General features: G+C 42.2%; 1 protein-coding gene and 1 long non-coding RNA gene across 4 annotated transcripts in view; one reads left to right on the top strand and one right to left on the bottom strand.

Moving 5' to 3' along the window:
• The window catches only part of LOC122559579 (uncharacterized), a 72,094-nt gene extending 68,174 nt beyond the window's left edge, over positions 1–3,920 (top strand). The window contains exon 4 of the long non-coding RNA XR_006314472.2: positions 993–3,920. This is a non-coding gene — a long non-coding RNA (uncharacterized LOC122559579). The remainder of the gene's footprint in view (positions 1–992) is intronic.
• Positions 3,921–4,012: 92 nt separating this feature from the next.
• Positions 4,013–18,588, bottom strand: part of LOC122559578 (ninjurin-2-like) — a 236,536-nt gene continuing 221,960 nt past the window's right edge. For all 3 annotated transcript variants that reach the window (XM_043709286.2, XM_087997344.1, XM_087997343.1), the window contains exons 2-3: positions 7,617–7,848; positions 4,013–6,958 (exon numbers count right to left, since the gene is read on the bottom strand). In XM_043709286.2, coding sequence (XP_043565221.1) covers positions 6,822–6,958; positions 7,617–7,848 — 369 coding nt within the window. In that variant the 3' untranslated portion in view covers positions 4,013–6,821. The remainder of the gene's footprint in view (positions 6,959–7,616; positions 7,849–18,588) is intronic.

Here is an 18,588-nt window from a genome sequence, read left to right as displayed (position 1 = left end):
CTGAGTGGAGTGGGAGCAGATCTGAGGAAATTATTGGCCAATATTCTGTTCAGTTTTGTGTGTGAAAGTCCACCCAGGTTTATGAGGGGATGATGCTGATAATGTAAAGCCCTAAATCTTGACTGATTTATGAGCACCCATGGGGAAACTGAATGATCACAACAATTCATCTCAAATTATTTTATTTGGAGAATTTTAATACAACTTTTACCAATATTGAAAACAATAAGATGTTAATAGGCACATGTAAACAATCTATTTTAATGGCTCCAGGTAAAAACTGCAGAATAAAGTATAACCGTACCACAGTGAGAATCTAACAACAGCTAGGATATGTTTCCAATTAGTTAAACAACAAAATATTAATACTAATCGGTGAATTTATGAAAAAGTATATTGTCTGGAGTGGAGTACCATTTTGTGCACCTTAATAGGTAGAAAACATAGCAAGACATTTCCTTGCATGCAAAATGGTCTTTTAACACTACACTGGTATATTCAATAGCTATGCATGTTAGTCTGGTTAGTCAGTTGTAAACAAGATTATAGCATGCAAGATTCTCACTGATCAATGTTTCAGTAAAACAACACCACTTTCTTTTAATTATGGATCCTGTAAATGACACCAAAGCAATTGATGCATTTCGAAAATCACTATAGCATTTCGAAAATCGTGGTTAGCACTGCTGCCTCACAGAGCCAGAGACCTGGGTTCAATTCCCGCCTCAGACGACTGCACATTCTCCCCGTGTCTGCGTGGGTTTCCTCCGGGTGCTCCGGTTTCCTCCCACAGTCCAAAGATGTGCAGGTCAGGTGAATTGGCCATACTAAATTGCCTGTAGTGTTAGGTAAGGGGTAAATGTAGGGGTATGGGTTGGTTGCGCTTCGGCGGGTCAGTGTGGACTTGTTGGGCCGAAGGGCCTGTTTCCACGCTGTAATGTAATCTAATCTAATCTAATCTAATCTAATCTAATCTATATCCTTCACTGTAGGAGCAAATTACTGCAAATGATGGAATCGGTGTAGGAAACAGAAAATACTTGAAATCACAATGGGTCAGGCAGCATCTGTGGAGAGAGAGAGCAAGCTAATATTTCGAGTCCAGATGACTTTTCATCAGAGCTGACATGAACTGTGGTATTCATCTTGTCAATAAATATCAGTTTTCTTATTGTTATGAAACATTTTCTTGTCTTGTTCCTTTTTAACATGTTAAAAAGATTTATATTCCAGATGGGTTTTTGTTTGTGATTTTGAGGATTCAAACATTTAAATATCAGCAGTCAGGTGAAGGATAAATCCTTCTTTCACATTACCCACAACATCTGCCTTAACACTGCTCAAAGGGAAGGAGTTTGAGATCCCGCTTTGGTCAGGAAGACGGCGGGGAGCCTAGCCAACATGCTGATTTCCTGAATTCCCCATTCCGAATGTCAACTATTTTAATTAATACAGGCACATGTCGCACCCTTCAAGCCACCTGCTCCACATTTTTGGGCAGATGACTATGCTTGTTAACAGTTTTGTTAAATATGGGCAATGGAGACCAACTGGAATTTTCCAGTCAGCCTTCAATTTTCTGATGTAGAGGGAAGTGGTTTAGCTGCCTGTCGACAGGTTTATAGGTCCTTCCCACTATCAAGGTGGAGTTGCAGCCCAAGGCTGGCCTCTAAAAGTCCATGCCCCTAACCCCAAGATTGGTGTCCTGAGTGCTTTATTTCTTTTAAAAAATGACTGAGAAGTAGCTGGCCTCTAATTGATTGTCCATCTTCAGGAGCCCACCTACTCTTTTAATTGAACATAGAACCTGTCTGCATGTCATTTTGAGGGAGGGGTGGGGAGGAAGATCCCAATGAGTGACCGTCTGCTCTAAAATCAAAATTCATCTCAGTGAATCAAGAATTTTTCAGTGGCTCAAAATCAGCAAGTTCTCAAATTCAAACTCAAATTTTAAATGACACTGTATTTCAGTTTCACCAAACAATTAAAAAGTCCACGAGGAATGAGGTCAGTGATATAGAATGGAAGTTCAAAGGTAACAGGGAAGGCAAATGGAATATTGGTTTTATTTAAAAAAGAATAGCATTTAACAACAGGGAAGACTTGCTAAAACTATACGAGGTTGTACTTAGACCACTCTTAGAATACTGTGAACATTTTTGGCCACATTATCTAAGAGTAGCATTATGGACTGTCTTGAAAAGATTCATAAAGTTGATCTCAGGTATGGAAGGATTTTCTTATGAGGTTGAGTATTGTACTGTGTGGAGTTTAGAAGAATGAGAGGCAGTCTTATTGAACCATGTAAGGTTCTGAGGAGGTTTGACAAGGTGGATGCTAAAAAGTTGTTACCACTTGTGGGAGTCTAGAACCGAAAGGTATAATCTCCCCTGGAGCGAGGGGTCACCCAGTTAAGGCAGATAAGGAAAATTTCCTTCTCTCAGAGGGTAGTGAATTCTTTACCACAGAGCTCTATAAAAGCTGAGTCATAAAGTATATTTCGGACCAAGAAGGGAATCAAGGGTCATGGGAAAAGGCAGGAAAGTGCAGTTGAGAATTATTTGTTCAGCCATGATCTCATTGAGAAACAGAGCAAACTCAATGAGCCAAATGATCTACTTCTGCTCCTGTGTCTTGTATTTATGTTCATTGGGCAGCCTGCAGGCCAGTTTCATCATTTAAGCTTTCACAATTCAGCACCAACTTTCTGCAGTGCACAAAGCAGGTTTCAATGATGTCATGCTGCATTGGGGGTTAAAACTAATTGCCTTGAAACAGACATTTTACAATTTACAGGGTAAGAAGTGAAGCTAAATGAACATTCAAGCAACAACTGTTAAAACCCCCCTGCCAAGAGAATGGAAAAGGCTGCTACCTGTTTGATGAATAATAGATAAAAAATTGAACTGCCTTTTTGTACCAATTGCTCCTCCAGCCTGTAATATATCAAGCTCTAACTTTAGAAGTTCCTAATTTTCAATCCTTGAAAAAAAGAACTGAGGGTGAAATTTATTGTTTGTGATAGGAGATTGGAAATTTTGTGTATAGGTGATTTCACATTTGTGTTATAATCTGTTTTTATCCATATATTTAACACTTTTGTGTGACCAGTGCAATGAACGTTTTTATGTTTTTATGTAAGAAATATGAAGATCTTATCTTTTGTTTGTGGGAGATAGCAGTAGTGTTTTCACAGGCAGCGCAGGTACAGAGTTGGTCGGTTGGCCTTTGACGCCTGGATCAGGACTCTTGCTTCCACATAGAGGGGGCCCCTGACAGCGGCATGGTGTGGTCTGGTGTAACCCAGAGTGGGACACTCTCTTTGGCAGCATGGCGTGGGCTGGGACGCCCGGAGTGGGACTCTGGCAGTGGTTTGCTGCAGCAGTGAAGAAGGAAAGTTGGACTTTCTTTAAGTTATTATTTTTTAAATTATTCTAAATTAATGTGAATGGTGTTTATGTACGAGAACACTTTTCACTGTATTTTATATTGAATGCAAGTGACAACAAAGGATATTCAAAGAATATTCAATCACTGTACCACTTTTTACAACTAAGCAGCCACAATGCTTATTTCCCCTGAAGTATCTTATGATATGTTTTGCATGGAAGTGGTTGAATTTTTGTGTAAGGGATGCCATGGATTTTAACATGGGTCCTCCACCCCACCTCAAAAAATTCAAATGCTCTTCAACTGAGTGAGGAAATAAAAATTGTTGCAAGAATGGAAGAGCTAGCAGACATTAGACAGTTGTAGTGTTTCTCGGTGTACAGCATTGTACATAAAGTAGGTGGAGTCCTGATTATCCATTGTACCCAATCAATATAGAGAAAATGAGGTCTGCAGATGCTGGAGATCAGAGATGGAAATGTGTTGCTGGAAAAGCGCAGCAGGTCAGGCAGCATCTAGGGAACAGGAGAATCGACGTTTCAGGCATTAGCCCTTCTTCAGGAATGGCTAATGCCCGAAACGTCGATTCTCCTGTTCCCTAGATGCTGCCTGACCTGCTGCGCTTTTCCAGCAACACATTTCCATCCCCAATCAATATAGTATTGGTATGTACACCTGGGGCGGGGTGAAGAGGCAGTGTGTGGGTGAGCAAGAGGGAAATAGTAATCATAGATATAATAACTGTCTAAACCACCTACTACACCCAGCTTCATAAATACAATGGCTTCACTGTTATTTATTCATTTATCATTTTCACAGTGACAGTACATCACCATAAATCAGGTACCTTTGTAACTCTTAGCTAAGCAACTACAAAGCAAACAAACTAAAATATAGATTGCCAAAAACACACCCTGCACCAAATCTATTTTTGCAGGGATTAATATTTCACAATGTGTACATGTTAATTATGAAGGTATTACCATTGGTGAAGGTTTTATGGAGCCACGTGGATGACTGAAGTGGTCACCACTGTTGGGAATGCCAATTTCTCCATATATAAGTCCTCAATTAAGGTTCTGAGTGAGGTTGTTGGTGGACCAGGGTCAAGAGATCACTGGGAGGTATTAAAGAAGGGGTGTCTCTACTGGGTCTGAAATTTGCAGAGCAGATTCCTCCTGCATTGTCTGGTACCAGCCCATGCATTTGAAGTTGTCAGATGTTCTGTTTCGCATGGTTCTCCTCAGCTTTAGATAAAGTGTTCCGATAATAGATAGGGACCTTAATTCGTCATTAATTGGGTCTGACGTGCACGCACTACATAAAATTTCAACAAGGCCGTGGTGAACAGATAGACAGCAAGAAGGGCACCTGCTGGATTTTATGCTGACAACTAGTGGTTTGAAGGTGGAGGACGTACAAGATTCAGCCTATGGAATATATGAGCAGTCCATGTGTGGTAAGAGAAAGAATAAAAATAAGAGTAAGAATATGTGAACAATGTTTCTGTAAAACTGAAAAGCATGACATTTTGCTGAAGTTTTTTATCTTGTATTCTTCAGGACAAATACAAGAACGAAATTTTAAATGATCACAACAATTTATGCAACAGGCAAAAAGGGAGAAATTATTTGACAAGTTAACAGATTGACTGTGACATTGCCATTGAGAAAGCAACGGGGAACAATTACTTCCAGGTTTCTGGGTAATTAAAATGAGGTGCTCGGCTTGGACATATTCTTTTCATTTGCAGAGAGTGGGTCCCTGTGTATGTCACTTCAAAAAGTGGAAATAAGCCACATTATGAGGCTTATTGACAATGGTCCCACAGATTTTCCGTTTTTCTACATGGATCACTGAGGTCTTTGTCGGCAGCAATCTTGAAAACTAGAAGTCAATGCCGGGAAAATGTTGACATGCTGATTACCGTGTGCAGACCATCAGGATGGCTTTGGGCAGCACATCTTAGAGGAATTGTTATTTACAGATTACCTTAAATTAGTGGAAGTCAAAGAATCTTTGGTCCCATCTCTCTTTTGAGCATTGTATATTGTATGGAAACACTGAAATGCCGAAGCCATTTCAGGATCAGAGTCAAAACTTTGGACTTCAATATTAATTTTTAACATTTATTGAATCCATTACATTTCTGCTGGTATAATCTCTTTATTATTCAATGTTCAATATGTGTCTTTCCAAATTTGAAATCACATAAGGAAGAAGCTAGGTGGATGAATAATTAACGCTGCCATGGAACACCAAAGTAACTGGAGTGATACCTGCTCAAAGTCAGTGGGACTCATTAATTATACCAATTGCTGTGTTTTGCAGAATGTGGAAGCCATAGTGGTTTACCTGTCAAAGTAACTTAATGGAAAAAATAGAGTCTTTTTGCCTTTGCTTGTGAGCAGAAGAAACAAAGATATTCAACCCAGCCAAACAAAGAAACTTGCAGCCTTCTCTGTTCCACCTGGCAAACCTCCTGCTAGCAATTCATGAGTGCTGTTGAGCATTTTTTTGATTTTCAGTTACACAACACCTGGCTTCCATCCACTACTCAGATGCCACTTCACACTGATATTAGGCAAAATTCTGAATAAATCTATACATTTGAAGCCTGCAGGTTTAATCTCCTGGGCACTGTCAATGTTAGGCCAGTTTGTTGCTACCTCATCATCAACCTGCAAGACTGTTGTCCAAGTTACAATCCGGCTTTAATATGCTTGACTGCGGAATGTATTTGTCCATTGTGCGTAACAATATGCAAAGGCATAAATTTAATTACAAATAAGTAGACGCTGCGTGATTATACATAAGACTGTCCGTTACTAGTTAGGACGTTCACTTAACCCTGATTCACATTCATTCTAAGCACATCTGGGTAGAAGTAGAACATCTTAGTTGTCTTTTAGCATTCCACCTTGATTTATATTGCTTTGCAAAACAATTATGTATTTTTCAATTTTGCTCAATTATTTTATTGCTTCTCAATAACATAAGCAAAAATTGTTAACAGTAAGCAAGCTGAATGGAAAAAAATACATCCCCTAATGTCAAAAGATCAATGTGAACAAAGCAAATGTCAACTTCAAGCAATGAAACTCCATTAATCCTGTACCTATTACAATGGAAGCTTTGACATTAATAAATATTAATACAATGCTGGTACAACATTAAACTATAAAGCTTAAGATTATGAGTATTTGCTTTAACAGTATATTGGCCATTGCCTTGTAAAGTTGCTGTATATCTTAATCTAATAAGCCAAGTGGGCATATGAAATTAAAATACAAAATTTATTATTGAAAAGTGAATTACAAACCAACAGGCACAATGTGGAAGAGTTAATTTGGAATGCTGCTGTGATCTTGCAGATTCTGCTGCTCCTTAGGTTCACCTGCAAGATGTAGAAGTTTGGATTCCTGTGGTCATCAAGAATTTACTTTCTGTGTATCAAGTGAAGTGATGACTACGTTTATAAGAAGAGTGGCCCCCACAAGGATAATGGTAATTTTGTTGCATTTGTTCAATGTTTTCTGGTTGTCGATTTCAGTCACATTGGTTTTTGCTGTGCAAAAATTAGCATTAATAGATATTAATCAATATAAATCAAAAGTACCAATTCTTTCCACGACATAGCACATTCTACGTACATCTATCTATATAGCACAAATCATAATATAAAACACCAATTCTAATTTGCCAAACCTTTATTACAATATATTGGTTCAGGAACAAACAAATCCAAAATATGGGTCTATTACTAGTTAAACTGTGAAATGCTTCATTTGTCCTCAATACAAACAGACTTATGAATTCTAAATTCCATAGACATCAGCATCAAAAGGGTCCACTGTTCATTGCATTCTATTGGCGAAAGCTTATCAGCACTCTTTTTAAGCTAATGACTGAGTGTACATACATAAAGGATTTCTCTGTGCAGTGTCCTCTTCTCATTTTAATTTGCGTCACAGTATTTGAAGTGATTTTAATTTGTGGCAGAAAAAACAGCTGTTTGACATGCACTGACAACTAAAATCAGGCCTAAAACAAATTCTAGGGCTATATGGTTTGACATTATGTACTTACATAACTGCAATATGGTTGATAACTCGATCTCAACTGATAAAATGCAGGATCATCACATAATCAGATATGGTAAACAGCCAGTTCTTTATATCAGCTGTCAATATATAGAAGTAAATAAGAGAAATAGATTTACTTACCACTAAAAACAAGCAGGAAAAAGATCACAACCTGAAGTATAAGAGAGAGACTAATCAGGACAATAAGAGGAACGTAGTACTTAAATTCAGGTCCTTGTTCGAGAACTCCAACCAATTGTGTTGTATTAGACATGAGTAAGGTAACATCCAGCATGCTCTCCGCCACGCTTTTTAATGTGGCGTAGTCATTGAAGTTAATTGAAGACACCTGTGTTGTAGTGGTATTTTCATCCTATAGAACATAAATAAAAATAAATATGTTATAAAAACTTTTTAAATAATGAAGAGCTCAGTGACCAGCATGACTCTCTCGCCGAGAAATTGGTCCACACACCAATTGTTCTTCAGGGCTAGAAATTGTGTCATAGGGAGTAAGGGCTTGGACAGGAAAGATGCATCTTTTACCCACGCCTATTTGAGACCTCTTTCTCATCATTAGTTTTCTTTGATGTTCCCAGCTCCAGCCTCCCATCTCCAGCTAAGATTCAGCCTAGCTGTCAACTGCTAGGCCCAACCTAACAAAAAGCATCATAGCAACAGCTAGCATTGTATTTCATCACAGCTTAGTAACCATCTACCTGCACAAGGAGAAAGTGAGGACTGCAGATGCTGGAGATCAGAGTCAAAAAGTGTGGCGCGAGAAAGGCACAACAGGTCAGGCAGCTCATTATGTGCAAGTCAAAGAAAACCAGAATTACATTGTGGGTATTATAGATAGAATGGTTACATCACAAAGGAAATGGAAGAATTTTAATCTTTAAAAGATACTCTGAATTGAATTTAGAATGTTTCTTGAGAGCTATCATTTTCCAATCACTCAATTCAATATGTTTATGATGGGAAATAGCATTACTGGTTAAACAGCAAAACAAAGTCATGATAAGTAAAATGTATCAATCCTGTTCCACAGGATGGCTATGATGCAGGAACAGATCTGTGGCTATTTTTGGTACTTGAGGCTTCACAACAGATGGAACCCCTCAGGAGAGTTTGACTGGGGTCTTCCTCAGTGTCTCCTTTCACCATCTACTGCAATGTACCCTGCTGCAAACTTTTAATTAGTACCCCTTTTCAGGGGTAAGTACCAGGATGCATTATTGAAAAGGCCTTTAGGTTCTTTAATGATCCATGTCATTTCAAATATCCAATGAGTACTTACTTCTGGATGTACATACTTCAGCAAGCATTTTAATTAAACAAGTATAAGTAAACAATCTCAAATTAAACCAATTCTTATTTCTTTCAACTTTGGCTTAAAACTAATCAACTTATCTACAATAATGATTTTCTAGCCTGGTTTCCATGACTGTGAAACTAAAAACAATTTCCATTAAAAATGAACTTTAAAAACATTTTTAAAACTCCTCTAACACTTCTTTGCTGCTCTGAGATGCTGTATAAGAAAGTGAAAAGAAGAAAGGACTTATCTTGCACCACATTAAATCTTCAGGACATTCTATAGCACTCTACAACTGAACTATTTTCACATGGCAATTCTTCTTCTCATTAATGATATGTGGGCACTGCTGGCTGGCCAGCATTAATTGCCTGTCCCAAGTTCCCTTTAAAACATTGTGATGAGCTGTCTTCTTGAATTGCTGCAGTCCATGTGCTATGCTTGAACACACAATGCCCTTTGGGAGGGAATTCCAGGAATTTTGACCTAGCAACAATTGAGCAAGCAGCAATTATATTTACAAGTCAGGATGGTGAGTTGCTTGGAGATGAACTTACAGGTGGTGGTGTTTCCATGTATCTGCTGCCCTTGTCCTTCCAGGTGAAACGATCATTTGTTTGGAAGATGCTGTCTTTGGTAAATTTCTGCAATCTATCTTGTAGATAGCATGGGCTGTAACTACTAAGCATCAGTGGTGGAGGGATACGGTACAAATTAAACGGGTTGCCTTGTTCTCAATGGTTTAGGTCAGAGTGGTGCTGGAAAAACACAGCAGGGCAGGCAGCATCCGAGGAGCAGGAAAATCGAAGTTTCAGGCAAAGGCCCTTCATCAGGAATAGAGGCAGAAAGCCTCCAAGGTGGAGAGATAAATGGGAGATGGGGCTGGGGAGAAAGTAGCAAAGAGTACAATAGATGAATGGGGGTGGGTATAGAGGAGAAAGTGAGGTCTGCAGATGCTGGAGATCAAAGTTGAAACTTTATTGCTGGAACAGCACAGCAGGTCAGGCAGCTTCCAGGGAACAGGAGATTCGACGTTTCGGGCACAGGCCCTTCTTCAGGAATAGTATAGAGGTGGGTATAGAGGTGATAGGTCAGAGAAGAGGATGGGGGAAGGTAGCAAAGAGTACAATAGGTGAATGGGGATGGGGATGGAGGTGATAGGTCAGGGGGAGGGTGGAGCGGATAGGTGGGAAGGGAGATTGGCAGGTAGGACAGATCATGGGGACAGTGCTGAGCTGGAAGGTTGGAACTGAGGTAAGGTGGAGGGAGGGTTAATGAGGAAACTGGTGAAATCCACATTGATGCCCTGGGGTTGAAGTGTTCCAGAGGCGGAAGATGAGGTGTTCTTCCTCCAGGCATCAGGTGGTGAGGGAGTGGCGGTGGAGGAGGCCCAGGACCTGCATGTCCTCGGCAGAGTGGGAGGGGGAGTTGAAATGTTGGGCCACAGGGCGGTGGGGTTGATTGGTGCAGGTGTGCCGGAGATGTTCCCTGAAGCGTTCTGCGAGGAGGCATCCAGTCTCCCCAATGTAGAGGAGACCGCATCGGGAGCAACGGATACAATAAATGACATTGGTGGATGTGCAGGTGAAACTTTGATGGATATGGAAGGCTCCTTTGGGGCCTTGGATGGAGGTGAGGGAGGAGGTGTGGGCGCAGGTTTTGCAATTCCTGAGGTGGCAGGGGAAGGCGCCAGGACGGGAGGGTGGTTTGTTGGGGGACGTGGACCTGACCAGGTAGTCACAGCGGGAACGGTCTTTGCGGAAAGTGGAAAGGGGTGGAGAGGGAAATATATCCCTGGTGGTGGGGTCCATTTGGAGGTGGCGAAAATGTAGGCGGATGATTAACCACATCCTTCAATGTCATTTATTGTATCCGTTGCTCTCGATGCGGTCTGCTCTACATTGGGGAGACTGAACACCTCCTCGCAGAGTGCTTCAGGGAACATCTCTGGGACACCCACAGCAATCAACCCCACCGCCCCATGAGCCAATATTTCCACTCCCCCTCCCACTCTGCCGATGACATGCAGGTCCTGGGCCTCCTCCACCGCCGCTCCCTCACCACCTGACGCCTGGAGGAACAATGCCTCATCCGCCTCGGAACACGTCAACCCCAGGGCATCAATGTGGACTTCACCAGTTTCCTCATTTCCCCTCCCTCCACCTTACCTCAGTTCCAACCTTCCAGCTCAGCACTATCCCCATGACCTGTCCTACCTGCCAATCTCCCTTCCCACCTATCCGCTCCACCCTCCCCTCTGACCTATCACCTCCATCCCCACCCCCATTCACCTATTGTACTCTTTGCTACCTTCCCCCATCCTCTTCTCTGACATATCACTTCCATCCCCCATCCTCATCCCCATTCACCTATTGTACTCTTTGCTACCTTCTCCCCAGCACCCCCCAACCCCCCCCCCCCCCCCCCACCCCAGCCATTTATCCCTCCACCCTGGAGGCTTCCTGCCTCTATTCCTGATAAAGGGCTTTTGCCCAAAATGTCGATTTTCCTGCTCCATGGATGCTGCCTGACCTGCTGTGCTTTTCCAGAACCACTCTGATCTAAACTCTGGTTTCCAGCTTCTGCAATCCTCACGTTTGCCTTGTTCTCAATGGTGTCAATCTCTTGAGTGTTGTTGGAGGTGCACTCATTCAGGCAAGTGGGAAGTATTCCATCACAGTCCTGACTTGTACTAATAGATGTTTGACAGACTTTGGGAAGTCAGGATGTGAGTTATTTGCCACAGTATTCCTAGCCCCTGATCTGCTCTTAAAGCCACTATACTTATATGGTGAGTCCAGTTGCCTTTCTGGTCAATGGTAACTCCAGGAAGTTGATAGTGGGGAATCAATGATGGTTACACCACTGAATCTCAAGGGGTGGTGATGAGATTGACTCTTATTGGAGATGGTCATTGCTGGCATTTGTGTGGTATAAATATTACTTGACACTTGTCGGCCCAAGCTGGATATTGTCCAGAACCTGTTGCATTTCAACATGGACTGCTTCAGTACCTGAGGAGTTGCAAATGCTGAACATTCTGTGATCATCAGTGAACATTCCCACTTTTGACTTTATGATGGAAACTAGATCATTGATGAAGCAACTGAAGATGGTTGGGCCCAGGACATTACTTTGAGGAACGCCTACAGAGACGAAGTAAAGCTGAGATGATTGACTTCCCAACATCCACAACCATCTTCCTAGGGGCCAGGTATGACACCAACCAGCAGAGAGTTTGCCCCCCGCCCCACCAACTAATTCCTATTGATTCCGGTTTTACTAGGGCTCTTTGATTACCACACTTAGTCAAATGTGGCTATGATGTCAAGGGCTGTCTCTACCACCTCACCCCTGAAATTCATAGCTGTGTGAGGTCAGGACTTGAGTGGGTCTAGTGGAACCCAAACAGGGCATCAGTGAGCAGGTTTTTGTTAAGCATGTGCTGCTTGTACTCTGCAAATTTATTAGTATTAAACAGTATGTCTGCCAGTACCTCAGGTAGGAAGAAATGAATGGAAAGTCCAAATACTGCAGCTTACTAAAACATTTTCTGAATTTATATGAGCATTGCTATGGATTACAAATAGATTTAGGAGGATAGGAAAAAGGGAAAATGAGGGTAGGAGTTGGTAATGGTAATGTGCATTGAAATGCACGTTTTTGAGTCTGTCACCCAACTTCAATATTTTCCATTAAATAAGATAAAAAAACTGCTTTGCTGAAAATCTGAAACCATAAACAAAGTGCTGGAGAAACTCAGCAGGTCTGGCAGCATTTTTGGAGAGAAAAACAGCTAACGTTTTGAATCCAATGTGCTTCATCAGAATTGCTGTCAGTGGGCGGCATGGTGGCACATGTGGGTGGCACGGTGGCACAGTGGTTAGCACTGCTGCCTCACAGCGCCAGAGACCCGGGTTCAATTCCCGCCTCAGGCGACTCTCTGTGTGGAGTTTGCACGTTCTCCCCGTGTCTGCGTGGGTTTCCTCCGGGTGCTCCGGTTTCCTCCCACAGTCACAAAGATGTGCAGGTTAGGTGAATTGACCATGCTAAATTGCCCGTAGTGTTAGGTTAGGGGTAAATGTCGGGGTATGGGTACGGGTGGGTTGCGCTTCGGCGGGTCGGTATGGACTTGTTGGGCCGAAGGGCCTGTTTCCACACTGTAATGTTATGTAATCTAATATGCAGTTGGGGGCTAAGCACAATTCACTATATTAGGTCATGCTGGATGTAGGAAATAACGAGGACATATCTGCATCAAATAACCATATTCAGGCTCAGTAAGTCCAGCTGCTTGGTGAAGTTGCCGAGCCAGCCAACCAGTGTCATCAATAGGGAGTACCTGCACTATGCCAACATGCTCCCAATCCCAAACACACATCAAATGTTCTGTGTATCACTGCATTCAGTACAGGCCATCGCTACATGATAGATGAGGAAGCAATGTTGTGTGACTCACACATGAGCATGGCAGTTGAATATATTGTGGTCCCCCTTTAGCCAGTATTAGCCTTTTGTAGCATCATTACTGTAACTTCCACATTACTGAGATGCCCAAGTTCAATTTATAAACATCAATGGCAGATAGCAAATTATCATTGTCCAACGCCTGACGCCTAAACACCCTCACTCTGTATAATAATAAATGTTTGCAAACTAAATCTCGCTGGGCTTTGCAAATGGCTGTTCCATATATTTGTTGCTACATGTCCTATCATCCAGCAAACGTGAAGCCAGTGCTTCATCCATAAACGTTTTCTAGCAGCATCGCATATAGAGAAAGATAGGTAATGGAAAGGAATGATCGTGGCAGTATCAGCACTGAGCCCCACCTGGTCATCAGATATACTCCAAAGTATCCATATCCCCTGTTTCCTGTCATTATCCTGACAACCTATTGTAACCCATCCCTCCATGTGGAGACTCACCAAGTTGTTCTTCACTTACAATTATCCACATTGCCCTCTGAAACCCAATACTGCATCTTGATCATGCCCAACTTACTCCTCTATGTCTCTCTTGTGAACATTACAGTGCGAGTCAGTTCAGCTGTGGCCTGAATGCTGTTCCATATATTCATCTCCATTCACTTCAGGTTTCCCTCTCCGTCACCATTCTTATCCTTATCTCTATTAATGCTTCTGCTTTCCTCCCCGCAGGCTTGACTCCCACACCCCTTCTGGCAATGATTCTCCCACTGCCCCTAAGGACTGGCCCCCTCAGACCCTCATGAAAGACAGACAGATGAATGGACACTGAGGACTGATCAACCCAGACCTGTGATGGTCTTTGACGGGCAGCCCCTGGCCACGACTGACAGACCTCAACCACAGTCTTTTCAGCCTCCCAACCAATGATAAGCAATATGGCTGTCTGCCTGTGCTGACCCTACAAGGACTGACCATTAAACAGCCCAGGCTGTACTTAGGAGATCCCCTGACCTTGGGTATCCCAAGCGGTCAACTGATGATATGGAGCCCATGGACTGTGCCCCAAAATGACTGTACCAGGTTCCCCTGACTGAGACTGCATGTAGCTCTACCCCCCTAACCCCATCACTTCGACTGGACTGGCGACGAAAACTGACAAAACTTCTGGCAAGACCTTTTTGTTGAATTAATGAAAAATTTGTTCGCCTCACAGGTAGCTGATACATACTGTAGGGTTTTAGATTGAAGTCCATCTGTGCCATACAGCATGAGGCATCCCCTCATGGATCAAGATTAAAGTGGTATTGGAAAAGCACAGCAGGTCAGGCAGCATCCAAGAAGCAGGGAAATCAACGTTTCAGGCAAAAGCCCTTCATAATGGCTTTACCTGATGAAGGGCTTTTGTCCGAACATCGGTTTTCCTGCTCCTCGGATGCTGCCTGACTTGCAGTGTGTTTCAGCACCACTTTAATCTTGATTCTAATCTCCAGCATCTGCACTACCCACTTCTGCCATTCCCTCATGGATAGCAACCTGTCTGGATGTTTGCCTTAAAAGCATTTCAAAATAGCAGTAGTGAGAGGCTTTGGCTTTGGCTGGTGACAATGTTCTAACTAGCATGGCATAGTAAGGCAATGAATGCTGTGAGCATGTAACTAAGTGCTATCAGAGCATGTGAACAGCTTAGGTATGCAATTTAGTCTAACCCTTGAGCTGGATGCTTGTGCCTACATGTAAAGTGCCCTTGATGCAGCCTTTCCATGTTAGTCACCAACAATGTTCCCTCTAAGCCACTCCAAGTTTCTCTAAGATTTTAATGGGGGTTCAGTGGTTAGCACTGCTGCCTCACAGCGCCAGGGACCAGGGTTTGATTCCAGCCGCGGGCAACTGTCTGTGTAGAGTTTGCACATTCTTCCTGTGTCTGCGCTGGTTTACTCCAGGTGTTCTGGTTTCCCCCTACATTTCAAAGATGTGCAGATGAGGTGAATTGGCCATGCTAAATTGCCTATAGTGTTCAGGGGTGTTTAGTTTAGGTGAATTAGTCAGGGGTAAATACAGAATATCAGGGTAGGGGAATGGATCTGGGTGGATTACTCTTCGAAGGATCAGTATTGACTTGTTAGGCCAAAGGGCCTGTTTCCACACTGTAGGGATTCTATGATCTATGACTGGTTTTCTAAAGTTGATACACAGACTTCTGGATTCTTAATTCAATGTTGGACACAGACCTTAGGTTTCCAACACCAGAAAGAAAATTAGAGGGGGTATTGGTTGCAATTACAGCATAGAAGATAACGCAGGTTGCTCTCAACATCAAGTTGGGCCTTGCCGAACGTCTCCTTTAATCCTGCTACACATTTCACCACAGTAAACATCACACAGACCTCTTTAAAATTTCACCAGTGTATCTGAGTCTACTGTTCAATGGGCATGGTTTATCAGCTTGCTTCCAGTGAAGTACTACATCAAGAATGTAACAATCAGCTAATTTGAAATATCACAAAACTAATACTTAAAGATAAAATCTGCTGGAAATGAAATCTAAAAACATAATCTACTGGAAATGCAGTTGTTTAGTCAGCATTCATTTGAATTGAATGTGACATTTCTTCAGAGTCATTTTAACCACATTGATTTTATTTTAGAAACTACATTGAAATGCCAGTACATTTTATATTTAGAACATAGAACAGTGCAGGCCTTTCAGCCCTCGAAGTTGTGCCGGCCTTTTATTCTACTCTAAGATCAGACTAACTTACATAGCCTTCATTGCACTAACTTCCATGTGCCCATCCAAGAGTCACTTAAATGTCCCTAATGTATCTGACTCTACCACCATTGCTGGCAGTCATTCCACACACACCCCATTCTCTGTGCAAAGAATCTACCTCTGACATCCCCCTTAAACTTCCTCCAAATACCTTAAAATTATGCCCCCTCATGATAGACATTTCTGCCATGGAAGAAAGTCTCTGGCTATCCATTCTATCTATGCCTCTCAACACCTTGCGCACCTCTGTCAAGTCACCTCTCATCCTTCTTCGCTCCAGTGAGAAAAGCCCTAGCTCCCTCAACCTTTCTTCATAAGACATGCCCTCCAGTCCAGGCAGCAGCCTGGTAAATCTCTTCTGCACCCTCTCTAAAGCTTCCACATCTTTCCTATAATGAGTCGACCAGAACTGAACACAATATTCCAAGTGTGGTCTAACCAAGATTCTATAGAGCTGCAGCATAACCTCGCAGCTCTTAAACTCAATCCCCCTTCTCATGAAAGCCAACACACCATACGCTTTCTTAATAACCTTATCAACCTGGGTAGCAACTTTGAGGGATCTATGGACACGGACCCCAAGATCCCTCTGTTCCTCCACATTGCCAAGAATCCTGCCTTTAACTCTGTATTCTGCATTCAGATTTAACCTTCCAAAGTGAATGACTTCACAGTTTGCCAGGTTGAACTCTATCTACCATTCTCAGCCCAGTTCTGCATCCTACCAATGTCTTGTTGCAACCTACCACAGCCCTCCACACTATCCATGTCTCCACCAATCTTCATTTCATCAGCAAACTTACTAATCCACCCTTCCACTTCCTCATCCAAGTCGTTTATAAAAATCACAAAGAGCAGAAGTCCCAGAACCGATCCCTATGGAACACCACTGGTCACCGAGCTCCAGGCTGAATATTTTCTATCTACCACCACCCTCTGCCTTCTATGGGCCAGCCAATTCTGTATTCAGATTTCCCTGTATCCCACACCTCCTTACTTTCTGAATGAGCCTACCATGGGGAACCTTATCAAACACCTTGCTAAAATCCATGTACACGTCATCCACAGCTCTACCTTCTTCAATCTGTTTTGTCACCTCCTCAAAGAATTGAATGAGGTTTGTGAGGCATGATCTGTCACTCTCAAAGCCATGCTGACTAGTTCTAATAAAACTCTGGTTTTTCAAGTAATCATAAATCCTGTCTCTCAAAATCCTCTCCAATACTTTGCCCACCACTGGTGTAAGATTGACTGGGCTGTAATTCCCACTATTATCCCAATTCCCTTTCTTGAACAAGGGAATGACATTTGCGACCCTCCAATCATCTGGCACTACTCCAGTGGTCAGTGAGAATGCAAAGAACATTTCTAAAGATGCAGCAATCTCTTCCTTCACTTCCTGTCGTAAATTTGAGTATACCCGGTCAGGCCCAGGGGATTTATCTGTCCTTATGTTTTTCAAATTTTTCAGCACATCCGCCTTTCTAACATCAACCTATTCTAGCATATCAATCTGTTTCATGCTGTCCTCAGAAATGTCAAGGTCTCTCTCAGCAGTGAATATTGAAGCAAAGTGTTCATTAAGGACCTCACCTACCTTCCTCCAACTCCAGGCGGAAGTTCCCTCCACTATCCCTGATCAGCCCTACCCTCACTCTGGCCATCCTCTTGTTCCTCACATAAGTGTAAATGCCTCGGGTTTTCCTTAATCCTCACACTAAAGTTTTTTTCATGCAAGGGTAGGATTTTGTCTTTTTTTATGCAATGTATTTGTGCCGTTTTAAAAGCAAAGAACAATGCATCTGGTGCATTCCAATTCTGTTTCTTACATTTAACTGAAATTACAAAATATTTTAGCATGCCAATATGGTTCCATGTATGAAATGATGAAAGTCTACAGCCATTTGGAGACATTCAAGTAAAGTCAGCTCACATGTTCAAATTCAAAACACTATTTTCCTGCAAGGCATAAATTGCAATTTATTTTCATTTGGAGTTGAAATACATCATTTTTTGCTTCTTTTTTTCAAAATGTTCACCCATTTCTCTCCTGAAGGTCATATAATTTTTTTGCTGGATACATTTCCACAATGGTTGGTACTTTTTAATATCTTGAACAAGAGTCGCTTTGTTCACATATGACCTTGATCCTATATGCTGAGATAACTTTGGCTATAATCCATCAGCCTGAACGCCCTTTAGTGTTATGACAATGTAGGAAGGTGGGTACTGTTTGTTCTCAATCAGTTTTTGATAAAGACCTCACAACCAAGCTCAGACTTCTCCTCATGTGATGTTCATACATTTACATTTGAGCAAGATGTTGGACTCGATTGTTAGGAAAATTGACAGGAGATTTTGTGGTCAGGATCGGGATTCCCGGAAGGTTTGTTGCCTTCCTGGTGCCAGGGTCCAGGACGTGTCCGATCGGGTGTATAAGATTCTGAAAGGGGAGGGCGAACAGCCAGAAGTCGTGTTACATATTGGCACCAATGATATAGCGAGATAAAAGGATTGAGGATATTAAAAGTGATTTCAGGGAGTTAGGGTGGAAGCTGCAGAGCAGGACGAACAGAGTAGTGTTCTCGGGTTTAC

This window comes from Chiloscyllium plagiosum, unplaced genomic scaffold, assembly GCF_037043375.1.
Source record: "Chiloscyllium plagiosum isolate Xiang-an unplaced genomic scaffold, Cpla_swu_hap1 HiC_scaffold_19, whole genome shotgun sequence".
In the NCBI taxonomy this organism is placed as follows: domain Eukaryota; kingdom Metazoa; phylum Chordata; class Chondrichthyes; order Orectolobiformes; family Hemiscylliidae; genus Chiloscyllium; species Chiloscyllium plagiosum.
The sequence above is the reverse complement of the archived record's forward strand: the minus strand, read 5'-3'. Positions and strand labels throughout refer to the sequence as shown.